This window comes from Sinocyclocheilus grahami, unplaced genomic scaffold (genome assembly GCF_001515645.1).
Source record: "Sinocyclocheilus grahami isolate Dianchi unplaced genomic scaffold, SAMN03320097.WGS_v1.1 scaffold178.1, whole genome shotgun sequence".
Lineage (NCBI taxonomy): Eukaryota > Metazoa > Chordata > Actinopteri > Cypriniformes > Cyprinidae > Sinocyclocheilus > Sinocyclocheilus grahami.
The window spans coordinates 1,024,046-1,044,458 of NW_015505357.1; the positions used below are offsets into that span (position 1 = coordinate 1,024,046).

Consider the following 20,413-nt stretch of genomic DNA (forward strand, 5'->3'; position numbering starts at 1 on the left):
GTAATTTTTTTAAAAATTGAGATTTACACCTCATCTAAAAGCTGAATAAATAAGCTTTCCATTGATGAATGGTTTGTTAGGATACATTTTTAATTATAGAAAGTGTTTTTTATATAAAAAAGAATAATTTAAATTGTTTGCTTTAGACAAATGCTCATTGTTTTTTAAGGATGCCACCCTGTCCTGTAAATAGTGACTCATAGCTATGAAGGTGACCTGCTGAAATTGCTCTCTTCATTAGAGCAATATGTCTTTTAAAAGAAGATCAATAATCACTGAAGTCATACTTCTGCATAATGTCTGCGCTGTGACAGCTTTGGCTGGTTTGCATTTACTGTGGAGCCTGTGGTGGTCTATACACTCTTAAAAATAAAGGTGCTTCACGATGCCATAGAAGAACCTTTTTGTCTAAATGGTTCCATAAAGAACCTTTAACATCTGAAGAACCTTTCTGTTTCACAAAAGGTTCTTTGTGGCGAAAGAAGGTTCTTCAGATTACAAAAACGCAAGAAAGAGATGGTTCTTTAAAGAACCTTTGACTGAATGGTTCTTTGTGGAACCAAAAATGGTTCTTCTATGGCATCGCTTGAAGAACCTTTTGAAGCACCTTTATTTTTAAGAGTGTAGGAACTTTAGGTGCACAAACAGTTATTTTTGGGATTGCAAATTGGGATTATATCAAAAATATAATCCAGTGCTAAGTGGACCCCCGTCCCAAGTGGTGAATTGAAGTAGCCTTTGAGACATGTTTGAGGTCCACAAGGCCATATAATATCCCCTTTGTCATTTTATGATTCAGAAGGATGCTAACTAATTAAGACTAACTAATTAAAAAGTAAAAGCATTTAATTCACTCCATTGTTGCCAGAGAACAAGTTTGGGAGAGCTTGGTTGAGGATCTGCCATCCTCGCACCCAAAGCAAGACTATGAGCTTCAGCATGATGTGGTAAAAAACTATAATGATGATATTTGGGTTGTTCAGTCTGTTTAAGAAAGAACGCACCTCTAAACAAAAGCGATGCGTTTTCTCTCTGTTCCCTGCGTTGTGTTTCACCGCAGGAGATGTGGCGATGGCTTGTGGTATAAGGTCAGCTGGCAAGAGCTGTATCCTGACATGCCAATACCCACAAGGCCTAGCAGCATGGCAAAGCGGGGTACAACGGGCCCCTCCCTCTGCAGACCGGTCCGCGCTGCCTGAGTCTAAAAGCAAAAGGTCAAAGGTCAGTGTTCATGGCTCTTCTATGAGCATGAGATGAGAGAAGATCCATTCAGGAAGTACAGTTCTCAGAAACACTTGGTACATCAGACAAGTTTGAGAAGTATTGGAGAAGGCTCATTTATTTTGCTCAGTTAGAAACTGGACACTCACCTGCAGGTATCGAATGTATCCAGGCATCAGGAGAGGAATGCGGAAGAACATCTCAGCCGCCAAAAGACCAAAAAGGTCTCGTCCACACACACACCAGACGGATCTGCCACTGCTCTTCAGACACTTGCAGGCTTATAAAGCTTTGGGTGCTTATATAACTGGTCACATGTCTACATGAAATCCTCTTTTTGTGAAGGGACGGTGTGTGTGTGTGTGCCCGATGCTCGGAAAAAAACTGGAGCATTTATGGAGTAGGCCTACATGGCAGATATTTAAGTTCAATTTATTGGTTTGGCCTACATAAATTGCAATTAATAAATTGCATAAAATGCCTCTGTTACTGTACTTGAGTCAACTTGAGCTAAAAAAAAAAATGTCATAAGAATATGTTCCCGTTGAGTTTTGTAAACATTATTTCTCAATGTTGTCTGAGAGTTCAAAATGTCGATTATTAAACATTTAAAAAAAATTTGGTTATCTTGGTTATGCAAAGGTTAGAGAAACATAGGAAAAGTTCGATTTTATAATTTTTCAAACGGAATGTTACTTTTGAATGTTCTCTTAACATTCTGAAACATGCATTAAGTAATTTTCAATATAGTAACCTTCCAATAACCTTCCTTTCAATATTCAAAACCGATTAATAATAATATTTTTTGTTATGATAGAACGTTATTAAACACCTGACAACTTTTGTTCTATTAATGTTTTGTTCAACAAATGTTCTATTAATGTTAAGTTTTTCATAACTTTGAGAGAACCTTAGCAGAACATTCTGAGCCAAAGTTCTGAGAGTGTTCCCTGTTAGCTGAGAGAAGCTTACTTTATCAGTTTATTTTTATTTTGGAAAACATTCTCACTTACGGTGTCCGATTCGTAAACGAGACGATTCTTTTTAAAGGATAGCTATTGAATGAATGTCAGTGTCTGGTTGTGGTGCCCTGGACTGGCCACTTGAGGGCACTCTCCCGTTTTTAGACCCACTGAAAGCCAGATTTGACATTTGAAGTAGAACCTAAAGCAGAATTTGTCAAGGAATTGTACAGATTGGAGACAAATATGAGTTTACATTTCGGAGGTGACTCAGGATTATAGCTGCGTATTTCATTCTCGGTATGTTTACGAGTGTCGCAGCATCATTTCTTGTGAAATCGAAACCTAAAAAGCTGAGTGTTGATTTCACATTGTGTTTGTGTCACACAGTTACGTTTCTAAGACCATTAACGTTGTAAAATTCCCCAATAAAGCTGAACATTTAAGTTACAGAAATGTGATAGCAAGGACGATAAACCTAGCTTAATCATTTTCATTATGGCACATTTGAAACCGAAATAGACAATATAACTTAGTCATATTGCCAGAGCAGCTGAATAAAGCTAAATAATTAATATTAGCTTAATTTTTATACAATGGAAGAAATAAATGATACATGTTCTGCTTGGCGCCTGTCCAGTGTTTAATTACTATTAATTCTACTTATAGTTTTGACCTAAATATAAAAATCGAAATGTCGAGAATCTTGGGAAGGAAATGTATAGATTATATAGATTGCAGCAGTACTATTTATTAATATCACATTTTTAAATGTGTATTTAAACCTGTCAACGTTTTAAATCTAAAGAATGACTTGATGAAGAGAATTAAAAAAATTCCAGCTCAGTTTTTATTCACTATTTTATTATTTTGTTTTCATAACATGTTTTCTTTCAGACTAGTATAGAAAATATGCAACATACATATTTAAGTTTATTTTATTAGAGTTTATCTGGTACTGCTAATCATAAGACGTCTTTAGTAAATCGTTTTATTCTGATGCACAGTGTCTGAAATCTCTTACACCATACTTTCTATTTTATTCCTATCTCTATTCTGAAGGTTTTTATAGAGGGATTTGACATTTATGGATTGTGATATATAGAGATGTCCAAAACCCTTTCTATTAAAACCATTTATCTAATATGTCAACAAAACGAAACAAGAATATTGAACATGGCTTTTAATGTTCAGATTTCAGTTCTGGAAATGCATACAAATTTGACATCACAATGTCTCTTTTTCAAATATGAATATAACATTTCAGAAACAAGTAATACTTAATGATCTGTAATTAACTGGGAAAGTATGATGATATATATATAAATATTTTTCTTTTTACCCTATTCACCTCTGTTGTCTTGTTTAAAAAAATAAACTAGCGAAGGCAAAGGGCAGATAAAAAAAATACATTTTATATATATATATACTTATAGCACCTTACACTTAAAATATACTTATACTTAAATATACTTATAGCACACTTATAGCACCCAAAATATACACTCTTTTATATGTTAATAGAAATTGTAACCTAAAATCTTGATGATTGTTATGCATCTTTGTTTTGGGTTTTAATCCAGTGATTTTGTGTTTGTGAATGAATGCAGGTTCTTGGACCTCTTGAATTTAAGATGAAGAGAGGGGCACAAGCATCGGACGAGCCTCTGAAGAAGAGGAAGGTTCTCCATGAGGACTCCTCTGATGAAGGTGAAGAGGCTTCTCAAAGAACCCCCAATCAGGGTTAGAGAGGAGTTTCCTTATGACACTTTACACTCTTCACATGGCCATATTCTTTTGGTGGTATAAGTTTTTGTAAGCGTGTTTATTTCTTTTTTTTGTCTCCCAGACTCGAGTCAGAGCGAGTCTCTCAGTGATGTTGAGGATCACAAACCCAGTTTCTCCAGACCTTCTAATTCCCAGAATGCCGAGGGCAATGAGGCCTCTTCCAAATTTTCAATGTATAACAGAGTCTCTCAGAAACTCATGGTAAAATAAGCACCTCTTTTACTCTCTTGTCAGCCTGTTAATCATGAGTTAACACATATTAAAATGGTCTCCTGCTCTGTTTCCTTCAGGCCAAAATGGGTTTCAGAGAAGGCGAGGGTTTGGGAAAGTTCGGTCAAGGGCGGAAAGAGATCGTAGAAGCATCCACCCAGCGTGGTAGGCGAGGTTTGGGTCTGACCCTGAAGGGCTTCCAGGGCAACCTGAACATAGACTGGCAAGATGAACCAGAGGTACAGCAACATTTCCAGAATGTTTCTTTAATATTGAAACCAAAACAATAGTAGACCAGGACCTTTATTTCTCATTTTTACTCTCAGCCAAGTGCTGTAGAATCAGTGACGTGGTTTCCAGAAAGTTCTCCAGAGATCCCAGATGCAGATGAGCTGAAGGATTGGATGTCTGTGGGCCAGGTATTGCAGCACATATTACCTGATGAACTGAAATGATTAGTTTAAGATCAAATGCTCATTCTTTTACTTTCTATGGTAAATGTTGTTTTTGCTCTGCTGTTTGTTGTCTCTTGTTCACATGGGTCTGCTGTGCAAACAGTGTTTTATAATTATTAGCTTCACTAATATACCTCACTATATAATAATCTCACCAACTGTAAATGTTTCACCATCTTCAAATATTGTATCATTTTTGTACAGTTATTACATGCTGGGATTCATTCATTTCCATCTTGTTTATGTGCATTTTGACTCCAGAAAATTCACCTCAGTTTAGTGCATAAACACTGATTTTATGTGCATTTAAATGCATATCAAGTGCTGCCATTCATGTTTTCTCAAGTGAAATTTTCAATTTGCATAAAAATGATTTCGATTGAAACCCACTTCTTCATGCTGCTTTTATGACCTTGTATGAGTTAAGAGATTAAATTTTTGTACTTTTATAAATGCACCTCTCATACTGTAGTACTTTTTTACCTTTTGCAAAAAAGGCTAAATTAAAATGGCAAAAAAAAGGAAATGTGACAAGTTATAGGCCTAGTGTGTAAAATGTATACTTTCCGTTACACATTAATATAAATTCCCTTATGCTCTATGTCAAAAGTTTGGGGTTAGTACGTTTTTTTTTAAATGTTTTTCAAAGTAGTGTCTTATGCTCACCAAGGCTGCGTTTAAAAATACACTAAAAACAGTAATATTGTGAAATCGTTACAATTTAAAATACGTTTTACAAAGCTAAAGACTCTAGTTTTCAATGATCCTTCAGAAATCATTCTAATATGCTGATTTGTTGCTGAAGGAACATATTTTTTATTATTATTGATGCAGAAAGCAATTAAGTGTTGCTTAATATTTTTGTATAGACTGATGTATTTATCATTCCTTGATGAATAAAAAGAATTTGTTTGAAATAGAATTCTTGTGTAACATTACACATCTCTTTACAGTCACTTCTGATCACTTAAATGTGTCTTTGCTAAATAAAAGTATTGATTTCTTTAAAAAAATGTTTACCTTTTGAACGGTTATGTACATTCATATAAAAATGTTATTTATCAGCTTCTAATGTTTATATGTATGACTGTACCTTTGCTTATATCTTTAGAAAAAATTAAAAATTGATGATGAAACTGAATTTTGCTCAGAGAATCTACTGCATCTCCTTCTTCGCTGCAAAGTGAGTGTCAAACATCTCTTATGTTTCTCCTGTTCTTGCATAAGACCAGACATATTGTGCTCTGTGTCTTGTAATAATGTAACATGTCTTTTTATTTGTATTTCTTTTCAGACGGTGTTTGACGACTTGGAGGGGGAGGAGATGAGGCGAGCACGTACTCGATCAAACCCTTATGAAACAATCCGAGGGGCTTTCTTTCTCAACAGGTGGGTGGCATCTCCACATGCATGTAATAACAGAAGCATATCTTTTCTAAATTTCTTTCTTTCGGTTTTCTCCTCAGAGCTGCTATGAAGATGGCCAACATGGATCATGTTTTTGACTATATGTTCACTAACCCAAAGGATTCCCAAGGGGTGAGACCACAGATGCGTGATAAGGATGGTGAGTTGCTGTATTTTGGAGACGTGTGCGCAGGACCGGGAGGATTCTCTGAGTATGTGTTGTGGCGGCGGCGCTGGCATGCGAAAGGTTTTGGGATGACGCTCAAAGGAGCCAACGATTTCAAACTGGAAGATTTCTATGCTGCTCCCAGCGAGCTCTTTGAGGCCTACTATGGTATGAGTTTCAACCATTTAAACATGAAAACACAACAATCTAACATTTTTACTGTATTGGTTCATATAGAAATATTAATGTAATACCTACACTGCTGTTCAGAAGTTTGGAATAATTAAGATTTTTCAAATGTTTTTTAAAAGAAGTCTCTTATGCTTAACAGTGCTGCATTTATTGAATCAAAAAAACGAATTTTGTGAAAAATTGACAAAACTGTTTTCTTTTTAATGTATTTTAAAATGAATGAATGCAGAATTTTCAGCATCATTACTCCGGTCTTAAGTGTCACATGATCCTTCAAATCTTTCATGATCATTCTTGTATGCTGATTTATTGGTGCTCAGTTATTATTGTTACTTAATGGTTCTTATTATTATTCATAATTTTGAAAACAATTTTTGCTGCCTAATATTTAATATCAAATTTGGAAATCATGATAGAATAGAAAAAGACCAGCATTTATTTGAAATAAAAAAATATTTCGTAGCGTAATGTCATATTTGAACAATTTCATTATTTAATCAAAGTAACTTGAATGGTAGGGTATCGTGGTTTACACAAAAATATTAGGCAGCACAACTGTTTTCAACATTGATAATAATTGGAAATGTTTCTTGAGCATAAAATCAGCATATTAGAATGATTTCTGATGGATCATGTGAAGAACTGAAGACTGGAGTAATGATGCTGAAAATGACCAGCTTTACCATCATAGGAATAAAAAAAATATTAAAATAGAAAGCAGTTATATTGTAATAATATTTTACAGTATTACAGTTTTTACTGTCTTTTTAATCGTGTAAATGGTGACTCTTTTAACAACTTTAAAATGAGTTATTATTCCAATTCCATTTACACTGGTAGAGTATATGTTTAGTCTAGTAATCGAAGAAAATGAAAATATTATGAATTACTTTTGAATGTCTTATTACCGGTGTTTCAGGTGAGGGTGGGATTGATGGCGATGGTGACATCACGCGTCCGGAAAACATCACTGCGTTTCGTAACTTTGTCTTAGACAGCACTGAAGGGCGGGGCCTGCACTTCTTAATGGCAGATGGGGTAAGACATGCTCTTCTGTGATTGGTTAAAATGTGAATATTGCTTTTGTGTGATTGGTCGATATATTCTGATGGTGTGTTGCTCCTCAGGGTTTTTCTGTGGAGGGCCAAGAGAACATTCAGGAGATCCTGAGTAAACAGCTCCTTCTGTGTCAGTTCCTCACTGCCATGTCTGTCATCAGACCAGGTATTGTGTGTGTGTGTGTTTTTGTTTGTATGCATATAAATAAAGTGGCAATAAAGAGTATACACTCTCTTGGACTTTTTTGCTGATTTTTATTGAGCTACATTTTGCAATAATTGGTACAAAGAAAAACTCACGGGCCTCCATTTTTTGGGCTTTTTGTGTATGATTTGGCCATTTTCTTATTGGAAGCTGAGTTGTCTTCCTGGTTAAATCACTCAAAATCCTTGTTTTCCTCAAGGATGTTTTTCATTTCACTCAGTCTATTTTTTTTCTTCCTCTTCGTGAGTTTTCGTTCCCTTGATGTTGAAGAAGTATCATTAAAGCTTGATCATGCTCCGCTCTAGGGACGATCAATAGTGCGTCTTCCATCTCTGTCATGACACACTGTCTCCTCTTTTGGGTTACCATAGGTCTCATGGCTTTTCTCAGTCCCAGACATTCTGCTTTGGAGGACAGCCAGTTCTTTAACAGCGGTTCCAAATGATTTAATCTCTTTAATGATGTCTCTCTCAAGGCTTTAAAGATTATTTCATGCTTTTTCTTGCCTTGATATTATTGTACAGCCTTGTCTCAGATCTGTTTGAATTTTATCTTGGGATGCGCCCAGACACGAGTCTATTTATTCTGAAATCCTGTAATTAGGAAGGTAATTATGTGACTACTGTATGTGAGAGAAGACATGGTTACTTGAGGGCTAATTTGAGGTGTATCAAATCAACGGTAATACTTTTTACGGTTCTAGCATTGAAGAGCCATATTTTAAAACTTCTCTAGAGTACATTGCTTTTCTTTTTCTGAAGTCTACCTTTTTTGTCAAAAAGTTTGTGTTTAGTTTTACATGAACATTTTTCCATCGTTTCTCTTACCTCTTTATTTTGATAGGCTTTTTTTGTTACTGTGCCTTTAAGATTATGTAAATGACTTCTGTTGTGATTGGTTGTTTTCTATTATATGGTCCGTTGAAATGGATGAATGTTAATTATTTAAACACTTTTGCTTCCATTTCTCAACACAAAATCTTGTGTTTTACAGGTGGCCATTTTGTGTGTAAGACGTTTGACCTGTTCACACCGTTCAGTGTGGGCTTGATTTATTTGCTGTACCTCTGCTTTGAGAGGGTCTCGCTCTTCAAACCCGTCACCAGCCGGCCTGCCAATTCAGAGAGGTGTGTGTTCATTGTCCATGACTTACTTTGAAAGAGTGAGAGACCTTTGGGGATATGAGAGAGAGGCTGGCTGTGGACACTAAAACTATACCTTTATACTTTATATAACTTTATATAACTTGAATTTTGAGTGTTTAGGCTTTCAAATGATATACCTATATATTTATACCTGTATACTATATATAACTTTAATTTGTATACCTTACATATGCATTTTTTCCCTGAATGAATATGCAGAAATTGGCCTTAACTTCAATGCTAAATTTTATTTATGTTTGATTTACACTGCCCGTCATAAGTTTGGAATAATTTAGATTTTTTTAATGCTCTCATGCTTTATATATTAAAATAGTTTAATAAAGTTGCATGAACAACAACGTTGTCAACGTGCCTAACAACACCCCTTAGCTGTTATAAATTCACTGTAAACCACGGCTTCTTGGGGCTTATTGCTTTTATAAAACGGTTATTCCATATACGTAGTTAGGTTTCACAAAATAAAACAGAGCAAATAAAGTGTAATGCTATAAATAAAAACAGTATTCTTCCACCAAACAATGTAGTTCCTCAGAAACAGTTGTGGTAAACAAAGGTGTATGTTTGTAGAGTCATTTACAACAGCTTCGAACACGGCTCAACCAATCAGAATCAAGGACCGGAACTATCCGTTTTATAAAATGTCATTTATTCTTGTGATGTGAAGCTAGAAATCTTTTGTAGCATTTCCTGAATTAATCAAATTTTCTTTTTACCCCCCAAACTTTTGAATTGTAGTGTATCACGGCTTCCAAAAATATTAACTTTTTTTTTTTTTAACATTGGTAATAAATAAAATATTTCTTGAGCATCAAATCAGCATATTAGAATGATTTCTGAAGGATCATGTGACACTGAAGACTGGAGCAATGATGCTGAAAATTCAGCTTTGCATGACAGGAATAAATTACATTGTAAAATATATTATAATATATATAGAAAACAGTTATTTTAAATTGTAATACTGGTTTATACTATTACTATATTTTTAATTAAATGCAGCATTAGTAAGCTTGAGAAGTCTTTTTCAACATAAAAACCCTAATTATTCAAAGAATTTGACTAGTAGTGTATTATTATTATTTAAATGTTTTATGATCAATTCTGATATTTTTGTACTGGGTTTTAATAATAAAACCCTATTTATTAATGCAAATCCCTGATTATATTATGCATGCTATTATTATTAAAAATCTAAAATTTCCACTAATGTCACTGTTGGTTAATGAGCACGTGGTTACTGATTTTTAATGTCTGTCTGCATGCAGATATGTGGTGTGCAAGAGTTTAAAGCCAGGCACTGATGCTGTCAGAGAATATATGTTCACCATCAACCTGAAACTGAATCAGTTCCGACACTCAGACAGAGACGTTACCGAAGTCGTCCCTCTGGACATCATTAAAGGAGACACTGACTTCTTCCAATTCATGATCAACTCCAACGAAAGGTATCGCCATCGCTTTCTGACCCTCTTTTGTCTCTCTCTCTCTCTCTGGCTCTCTCGATGCATTCATTCATGCTTAGGTTTGTTTATTGAACTCTGCTCCCTTGTCTTGCAGCCATTGTGCAGTACAGATCAAAGCCCTGGCTAAGATCCACACGTACGTCAGAGATACGTGAGTCACACATTCTTCCTCTGGTGTGTTTCAGGGCATTCATCTCAATCTCTCTTTTATTTGTCTGTATGAGCGTCACTGACAAGGCTGTGTGTCTTTCTAGGACACTGTTTGAGCACAGGCAAGCAGATATCCGCAAAGAATGTTTCAAACTGTGGGGGGTGAGTCCAAAAACTATAGCCACGAGCTTCATAGTGGACTGAGGTTTAGTTTAGTGCTTTGTGGTGCAGTCTGAACGATTTCAAAGAACATTGTTTTGCATAGGTATCTGTAAGGACAAACTGATGCTGATTTGAATGATTGAGACCTTGAACGTCTTTATCTTTGTGCAGATTCCTGATAAAGCCAGAGTCACTCCTCCAACATCAGATCCGAAAACAAAGTTCTATGAGCTTGTGAAGGTAAGAGTGTGTGTGGACTTTGAGAAGTTAGCTGGGAATGCTCTTGTGGAACTGATGTTCTACAATAGAAAAGCTAAGTGGGCGAATCACATGAAGCCTATAATGTCAGGGTCATAATTCACCTTAAAAAAAAAAAAAAAAAAAAACGAAATTAGATTTTTGTTTTGAGGGAAATTAGCTCAAACTTTTTTTGTGGACGTTTTCCAGTGAGATTATTGATATATTATTTAAAATGTAAAGTTTAAGTTTACTGTAAAGAAAATGTACTGTACTAAATTTGTTTAATTTGATTTAAAATAAATGTTTTACAAAAAAAAATTGGAATCTAAAATTGCTGTAAAATCAAATGATACATGATAAATGATATACAGTGAGTTATGTTCCAATTTTGAAGTTGATATCACAAAAATGGAGGTTCCTGAGAGGTTTTTTGCATTTTCCTGTCACAAATGTATAAATTTCTGTCACAATATTTCTTCTATTACAAAATAGTCACTAAATATGGAACCTTGAAACTCAAGACCTTTCCAACGATATGTGCACTGTAAAAAAGTTTTGGTTATAAAATACTGTAGTAAATTTTGTAATATGACATGACGGGAGGAGCCTGGTAAATGGATTTTATGTGCCATTTCTATGGTAAAACAATGCCCAACTTTAAAACGGGTTTCACAGGATGAAGTTTGAGTGTTTAGGCTTTCAAATGCTATATAACTTATATCACATAAATGTGTGATAAGAAAAAAGCTTATAAAATGAGTGCGAAGCTGACAATTAACTGTTTAAAATACAGTTTATATTTCATATAAATGAACTATAACTGTATTTCTCTGCTTACTGTCTTTTTATCTCAGGGCTCAGATATGGACAGTTTTAATACCATACCAACTGCACTGAACTCAGGAAATCTGGATAAACTACAGCACGTACTGGACTACAGGTGCATTGTGGGAGGAGGAGAACAGCTCTTTCTCCTGGGATTTGGGGTAAGGAATATGTCTATGAATGTGATATTTATATTTATATAGCCTATAATTATAATGTGTTGTGTTCATGTATATCCTTATATGCTGCTTAAAGAGTGAAAAACCTAAACTGTGGGTGTATGCAGAGATCTCAGATCTACACGTGGGACGGCAAAGCCCCGTCACGCTGGAAGAAGCTGGAGAACTTCAAACTGGAGCTGCCCAGAGAGACACTACTGAGCGTAGAGATCGTCCAGGAGCTGAAGGGAGAGGTGAACAGAGAGAATTAGTGTTGAGAGAGTTAAATGACAGCTTTACATTAATACTGTGCGGGGAAAGAGCTGTTATTTCTGTAAAATAATGACATGCTTATTTGTAAGAAGTTTTATTTTGAGTCTTTTTATCTGTGCTTGTAGGGAAAAGCCCAGAGAAGAATCAACGCTGTGCATGTTCTCGATGCTCTTGTTCTCAACGGCACTGACGTCAGAGATCAGCACTTCAACCAGAGGTCTTTGGCAGAACCTCTTCCCAAATTATTACATGTAGAAATCATTTTTTTATATATATTTTTCCTGTCTTTCACTAACTACAAAATCAAAAAAGAGGAATTTTTCATTGAGAAGTTATTTTATTAAGCAGGTTTATAAAGTGCAATCTTTCCACTAAGATACAGTTTGGGACGTGTAAACAATAACAGAATATTGCTGTGTATTGATTTAAAAATATTGCTATAATTCATTATTATTTAAAAGACTTCAAAAGGTCTAAAATTGGAGTAGAAAGTCCTAAATTCATGGTCATGGAATTAAAATTTGCATGCACTGCAAATTTGTTTTGTTTTCCAATACAAATATCTGAACATCTTTAAATCAACATTTACTTGAGATATAAAGATGAAGATATGACTCCGTGTTTTCTGAGAAACGGAACAAAATTGAGCGTATGCTTAAAACAAGAACAACTATCTGTCAATGGGGAATAGGGCTGTGCAGTTAATCGAAATACCTCCCAACGATTATGAAAATACAATAATCGAGATGAAACGATTATTGCGCCCCATTTCTAGCGGTGCGCTTTCGCACCTCTATTAAAAGCCCAATTTTATGTGCAAATCAGTAAAATCGTGTAACGTGACTTTTGCAAGATGGGATGTGCTTGATTTATTTAAGTTGATTAGATGTATTCATGTTTTTAAAAGCGCAAAAAAGAAAAGCGCTGGTCCTGGCTCCTGCTGCCGACTGTGTGCTTAATATTAATCAAACAACAAAAGACAAAGAAAAAATCACTCACTGCTCTTGACTGAAGGACTTTTTGTCGCTTTAATAAGTAACAAATGAAGTTTAATTCTTACAGTGAAGACTATGCTGTTTATTGGAAATTATATTATTCATATATATATATTGATCGCTATCTTTAAATGAATCAATCATTTCAAGTTTTGGTTATATGGCCCACTCATGATTACAATAGTGACCAAAATAAACGTGATTATAATTTTTGTCATAATCGAGCAGCCTCCTAATGGGGAATAAAACCTGGTTTTCCCTTTAAATCTATTTTTAAGTTGTCTGTTGACACATATTTGTTTTATTCATAAACTCGCTTCATCTTGGATCAGTTTCTCCAAAAACAAGACTTTTTATCGAATGTTATTTTGCCTCTCAAGTAAAAAAAGCATCTTGTTTGTTTTATAATAGATATGATTGATATTTTGACCTCACAAATCAGAAAGAAAAAAAAATCTTGTTCTTGTTGCAGAATCCAGATGGCCGAGAAGTTTGTGAAAGCTGTGTCCAAACCCAGCAGGCCAGACATGAACCCCATCCGGTAATATTCCTTTCTCTTTGCGGTTGTGCTAATTGCCATGTCACTGACAGCCCTGGGGGCCAGGAAGTCCTATGAACACCGGAGGGTGCATTATGTAAAATGAATGAAGATACTGTGTTTTACTAGAGCCTAGACAGGATCTTTCATGTTTATGATGAATGACATTCATTAATTCATTCACTCTATATTTTTTAGAGTAAAGGAAGTCTATAGGTTAGAGGAGATGGAGAAGATCTTTGTGAGGTGCGTTAAACCACGGCAATCACATACCGTGATACATTTTTTTTAAATTAGATATTTTCAATAGATTTTTTTCCCTCAGGTTGGAAATGAAGGTAACCAAGAGTTCGGGTGGGATGCCAAGACTGTCGTACACAGGCAGAGATGACCGTCACTTCCTCCCTAGTGGCCTTTACATCATCAAAACAGTCAATGGTGAGAGAGGAAGACGAAGTAACTGGATTAAATTAGTGAAGTGCCTTGTTAAAGAGGAATTTGTCATTATTTTTTTCTCTTTTTGACAGACCCATGGACCATGGCGTTCAGCAAAAGTTCTAAAAGAAAGTTTTTCTACAATAAGCAGACCAAAGAATCAACTTATGCACTGCCGCCTGGTTCTGTGGCACCTTTCCAGTAAGTATTAAAGTGCCAATATGAAGTAATCCTGCATGACTGGCACTACACTGACAGCCGATTTTGAATTGAAGCCCTGAGCAAGAAACATTGCATTACATAGCTAGAATTTTCAAGAAGATTTTGCACAAATATTTCTTGCCTTTGTAGCATCTGACCGTCAAAGAAACGAGTATCTCCCTAAACCCCCAGCATCCTTTTAAATGTCTTTTTTAATCTTATTTTTTCTCAGATACTGGTTGGTTATTGCTCTGTAGTTTCATTAAAGGAATGTTCTGGGTTTAAAGCAAGTGACATGCTGTGGCGTGCTTTCGATTACAATGGGAAATAATTTGCACTATTCCTGTTTATAGTAATGTACTATAGAGCAAGGCATTCCAGAGTGTAAATACTTTTTTTTTTAACATTTAAAATAATTATCCCACACAAAAATCTGTTTTGTGAGCTTTAAATGAATTTGCGTTGTCCTTTTAGGAGTGGAAATTCTGGTTATGTGTAATTAATGTAATAATATTTGTGATCATGGACATGACAGAAGGTTTGAAATTGAATATATAATTTATAACTAGTCCAGTTACTTATTTTTTATCAAACTAGTCTCATGTTGAAGTTTGTATGTAATGTATATTAATTTGATCATACTACAGTACAATGCCTTTCCTCATAGGTTTCTATTGCATTACTGTGCGCACAATTTTTTCTTGTCAAAACTTTTGGTATTAATCGACAGACACCACAGATGCAGTCAGGAGAGTTTAACATTCCTTTAATATTCATTGATAAAATTTAAAAAAGTGATGTTTAATTGAATATATACACTATTATTCAATAATTTGGTCATATTTTTAATGTTTTTTAAATTGGTCTCTTACGTCTATTATGCATTTATTTGGTCAAAATACAGTAAAAACAGTAATATTGTGAAATGTATGTTTCATTTTAAAATGTAATTTATTCCTGTGATGCAAAGCTGAATTTCAGCTGTCATTTTTAAGTCTTCATTGTCACATGATTCTTCAGAAACCATTCTAATCTGATTTGGTGCTCAAGACATGTTTCTTATTATTATCATCGCTGAAAACATTTGATATGTTGTTAATATTTTTGTGTAAACCATGATGCAGGATTCTTTCATTAACAGTTCAAAAGTATTAATTGCTTAAATTGTACTGACCCTAAATTTGTATGTAATGTAATGCATTCTCATTCATAAATCACCGGTATGCTTTCTTTCATAACTTTTTTTTATTTGTTTCTCTCTGTTCTCCTGTTTCTCAGTGCATGTCATCAAGACAGGCTGTTTTGGGCTTGGGAGGAGGGTGTCCGAGTTCACGACTCCCAGACGCGGGTCAACCCCGACAAACTGTCTAAAGACGACGTGCTTTCCTTTATCCATCAGCACTGTCAACAATAAAAACACATGTACACATCACACTGAACATAGCATAGACTGTACGTTCTCCTCACCACCAGGGTGCACTGTAGCTTTCACCAGAGTCTGCTGAGAAACATTCAAACTCTGTTTCTTCACACTTCAAGGCTCTCTCCAAAATAGCCCCTGTGAGTTATACGACAGGGCGTCTTGGTGCTCGGTGGTGTGTATCTGCGTGTGTCCATTATCTTTAGAGGAGAATGAAACTTAGATGACATTGCTTTTCCCTTGTCCACATGTTTTTCTCCTGAACTTCAAAACCTGCTTCCTCACATGAATTATTCCTCCTCTAATCGATCAGATGTGTAGCTGCAGATTCTACTCATCAGTGCAAACCATTAGATAACCATGTAAAACAGCATGGCAGTGTGCATTCGCTCTACTGTGTGCATGTGCTGCCTTGTTTTGCTCATTTAGTTTTTTCAAACATTAGAATGGGAATTACTTGCCATTTCTGGTGGTTTTGGAAACGGATTTGAATTTTAAACCTGTTCGTGATGTTGATTACATTAAACCACTGAGGAAGTTTATTCCTTGAGTAATCGTGGTCCGCTTCATTATTCGATTCTATTGGGTTTAAAGTCACAATGAATTGGAAGCAGCGACAGATGTATTCTAGCGTGTAAAAAAGAGAAAATAAAGGGCGGTGGGACTACATTCTATTCATCAGTTGTTGATTGGATTTTGAGATGTGGGTGAGACACTCAAAAGCTGGTTTTTTTTGGTTTGTTTTTTTTCTTTTTTCTCGACAAAAGCTGAAAGACCAAGAAGAGCATAACACTTGATTTTATGCTCCATTGTAGGAAAAGAAAACTGTGACGGAAGATTTGGAGCTGGGACCTCTGCTGATAAGACACTCCATTTGTTTCTGCTTGCACTGAGAATCCACACAATCTGGAAGAACAGACTGTCTGAATGAAGTGTTTGAACAATGAAAACTTACAAATGCTAGAAGAGAACTATATATATTTTTTGAAGGAACTAGAATTTTTTTTTGTATGCGTTATTCACGTTACATGTCATTTCAAATCAGCTGTTAAAGGAATAGTTCACCCAAAAATGAGAATTTGCTGATAATTTATTCACCCTCAGGCCATCAAAGTTATAGATAACTTTGTTTCTTAATCAGAACAGATTTGGTGAAATTTAGCATTAGATCACTTGCTCACCAATGGATCCTCTGCAGTGAATGGGTGCCGTCAGAATGAGAGTCCAAACAGCTCATAAACACGTCACAATAATTAACAAGTAATCCACACAACTACAGTCCATCAATTCATGTCTTGTAAAGCAAAAAGCTGTAAGAAACAAATTTATGAAGATGTGAAAGAAAAAAAAACTCGTTTGAATCAGGAGAGAAGTATGCACAGATCGAACACAGTTAACAAGCAAAAACTGTTCAAAATTAAATATACATTTCTCCAAATCTTGAATTTACATTTTGGATGGCCTGAGTGTGAGTAAATTCTGAACAAATTTACATTTTGGGGTGATCTGTTCCATTAATGTTTATATTACCGGAAAATGTTCATGCTTTATAGTTGCATATAGTTTACGTTTTGTGACAATACATGCAATCATACATTTGAGATTTGTGATATAGTATAAGTCTCTTTTGTTGCTGTGCAATAATACGGTTATATTCTGTGATGAATTTAAAAAAGCAGTGTTTGCTTTTGCAAAAGTCACCTTAGGAATGGTGTGGCTACATGTTTGCTAAGGTGCCTTGTGGTTGTTATGGTGTTTGGGTGGTTTCTTGCAGATATTCTGGTCCCTAGATGTCCCTTCTTTAATAATAAGTCCATGGGATTTTTTATCCGCCACCGGTCTGATTGTGTTTTTCATGTCAAACTTTAATACTTTAGGCTTAGGAGTTTCTTCACATCTGAACCCCAGGTTTTATGATTCAGGATAGCGATGCAACCTTCGCAGGAGGAGGGAAAGATGGAGCATGGCAGGTCCAATTTTTTTGTCATGTCATATTCAGTACACTTTTATATCTGTATTTTGCTTCTCTAGAACAACAATACACGAACTGTCACCGTGACTGACACATCACTAATGAGTGTATTGTGTATCTTGCTGTGTATTTTCATTTCTTCTCAGAAGCTGTAGGTTTCTGGCATCTCAAGGACGGCAGGACACAGGCGGTCTTTTGTATGCAGGTGTAATGAGAGTCTCCCACACCCTGTTTCCCTATCCATCTCTTGCTTTGAGTTTGTGACTGGAAAGCTAAGCAGAGATTCACCTCAAAGGACAATTAAATTTCCCTTTAGATGGCTTCCGTTAGAGAGGTTCCTCTCAGCCGAGGGCTCGCTTGCTCGCTGGCTGGGTAACCAAATGGGAACTTATATAAACTCTGTTTATGTTTTTCTGTCCCCCCCTCCCCATCTCCATTCACACACTCTCTCTTTCTTTTCTGGCCAAGAGGTTCAATGTGCCATCTCCCGAAAGCAATTGAGCAGCGCTGCAGCAATACTGCCCATCACTAGCCAGTAGGGAAAGCGTCCAGAAGATATAACAGTATTCTATCTTCCCGCTGGGCACCAGAGTTTTATTAAAATTAAGGTTAAAAGTCTGGTCATTGCGAAGATGTCTGGAAACTCAAATTAAATTGACCAAAGGGGATTCAATTACAAAAATATATATATTTTTATTTATTTAGAGATGTTATATAATGTTACCATAGAAGTTGCGACATAGTATCATAGTGATATGTTTTTATAAATATGTTTATTTATTTATTTTATTCTTATGATAATGCATAGTCCACAGTTGGTTATTTGTTAGTTTACCATTTTTGGGCAACATCAGTGCGTTTAGACATTTGAATCAAACATTTGGAAAGTTCAAATGTTCGGTAAATTTCACTTTACAAAAAGCACTGTAGTGGTATATCATGCTATGGTAATGATAATATTTGGTAATATGATTAATATATAATATATCAAAGCTACTAAGATTTCCTTTCAGTCATATGATGCCAAAAATTGCTGTCTAGGTGGTAGGCAGATCACTAGAGGTAGTTTCTGATTTATTGTCAAAACAATACATTCATTAGTATTAAATTATCACTTTTATATAGTGAATGATTACCAATTTAGTGTAGGCTATAGTATTATGGAACTTAAAATATTGTAACTTTTATTTTAGCGTAGCAGCATTATTATTTTTTTTTTTAGTTCAGACGTTTAAATCGAACATTTGATTGCCAAAAATATGCTATTTATGTTGGCAACTCACTAGATTTTGACACAAAACATATCGATGCATCAGCAAAACAATATCCTACTGATTTATTAATATTGCTTTTTGACTTTAAAGAACATTTGGTGCTTTTTTGTTAATTTAGACAGCATTTATGAACATCATAGATGTGCTTAGATGTTTAAATCGAACATTTGATGGCCAAAAATGCTGTTTATGCAGACAGCTCACTAGATTTTGAGACATCCGTAGTGCTTTCCGATTTATCGGCAGATTCGGAACTCGTGTATTGACATGTGGTGCTGAGGAGAAGGCTACTTGAGTATTTTTGCTATTTATATTGCGCAACGTCGACGTTTACCACAGCTCAGCCGGATTTTAAAAGCCGTGGGTGTTTGGAAAACTGGATATTTGAAAATCGTTTCCCCGCATCAATAGATTAAACGTCCCCGAAGGTTTCAGATCCATATCTGACACCACATCTCATAAATATTGGATGGCTTTTGTAATATTAAAAATTGATGTTTTCAATTTAAGTTTTCAAAGCGGAGTCGGAGTGTCCTCGCTGAGGGAGGGCGAGAGGAGGTCCAGTCAGACTCTACCTACCTGCCGATCAAACGCGCGCTGTCTCCTCAGGTGCGCGAGGGGGACAGACTCAAACGCACCGATGATGCTCGCTCTGCCCAAATTGTAAGGAAAGCCACATACACGTGTGACGCCTGAGACGAGTGAGACCTAGATTTTGGAGTCATTTGAAGACTTATCTCAAACTCCCGTGGAGCTGCAATGGCATCGATCGGGGAGTTTGATCCGTTAAACAGCAGCGTACCTGCCACCAAAATAGAGATCACCGTCTCGTGCAGGTAAGAGCGAATATCGCGTATTATAATATTGCTGATGTTCATAATTCGGTACGTCTTAAAAGCGGTGTGTCTTTTCTCTCGTGGCTTTCGCCGTGTATGGTTTTTGTTCGTTTGAAAAATATTAGTAACTATTCAAATACATTTGAATTTGGCCATTTAGAAGATGCCATTAAACCAAGCGTCTTACAAAATATACAAAGCAGCGACTGAGGAGTTAAGCAAAAATTAAACTATTGGAAATGTTGGGTAGACTATGCATTTGCGAGACACTCTGGCTTGAGGGGTATTCGAGTTTCGTATAAATACCGTGGTACATGAATATGACAATCTTTCAGCACCATGGTAGGCTATATAGGGCAGCAACAACAACCATACCCTTACAAAACGGTAACGTTACTGTGGCAGTACTATGGTACAGTCAGTACCATGTTACTTCTTCCTACTTTTACATAACCAATTAAAGGGACATGTCTAATATTCAAAATAGTGGTCAGAATTTTTTTTCCTCTCTATTTTCCAGGTCATTAACTTGACATTTGGTCAATCTTGATTTTTTTGGAGATATATATATATATATATATATATATATATATATATATATATATATATATATATATATATATATATATATGTGTGTGTGTG

At 35.5% G+C, this 20,413-nt stretch overlaps 2 protein-coding genes and 1 long non-coding RNA gene across 4 annotated transcripts in view; 2 read left to right on the top strand and 1 right to left on the bottom strand.

Moving 5' to 3' along the window:
- Positions 1 to 684: 684 nt before the first annotated feature.
- Positions 685 to 1,476, bottom strand: LOC107593989 (uncharacterized). Its single transcript, XR_001610128.1, has 2 exons — positions 1,371 to 1,476; positions 685 to 1,201 (listed from the first exon to the last, which is right to left on the bottom strand). It is a non-coding gene; the product is annotated as an uncharacterized lncRNA (long non-coding RNA).
- Positions 1,477 to 2,352: 876 nt separating this feature from the next.
- cmtr1 (cap methyltransferase 1) lies at positions 2,353 to 16,348 on the top strand. 2 transcript variants are annotated; one of them, XM_016283910.1, is made up of 23 exons: positions 2,353 to 2,484; positions 3,794 to 3,926; positions 4,033 to 4,172; positions 4,262 to 4,420; positions 4,508 to 4,600; positions 5,748 to 5,819; positions 5,931 to 6,025; positions 6,103 to 6,377; positions 7,321 to 7,439; positions 7,529 to 7,625; positions 8,658 to 8,790; positions 10,095 to 10,274; positions 10,387 to 10,443; positions 10,547 to 10,604; positions 10,776 to 10,844; positions 11,699 to 11,830; positions 11,956 to 12,081; positions 12,226 to 12,317; positions 13,568 to 13,636; positions 13,832 to 13,879; positions 13,959 to 14,071; positions 14,161 to 14,269; positions 15,548 to 16,348. In XM_016283910.1, exons 2-23 carry the CDS (start codon positions 3,818 to 3,820, stop codon positions 15,681 to 15,683), a joined length of 2,481 nt encoding a protein of 826 aa, XP_016139396.1. In that variant the 5' UTR covers positions 2,353 to 2,484; positions 3,794 to 3,817; the 3' UTR covers positions 15,684 to 16,348. The 2 variants fall into 2 exon arrangements, with proteins under 2 accessions (XP_016139396.1, XP_016139397.1); XM_016283911.1 differs by having other exon boundaries at positions 3,794 to 3,893.
- Positions 16,349 to 19,311: 2,963 nt separating this feature from the next.
- The window catches only part of LOC107594030 (copine-8-like), a 42,413-nt gene continuing 41,311 nt past the window's right edge, over positions 19,312 to 20,413 (top strand). The window contains exon 1 of the mRNA XM_016283959.1: positions 19,312 to 19,771. Coding sequence (XP_016139445.1) covers positions 19,695 to 19,771 — 77 coding nt within the window. The 5' untranslated portion in view covers positions 19,312 to 19,694. The remainder of the gene's footprint in view (positions 19,772 to 20,413) is intronic.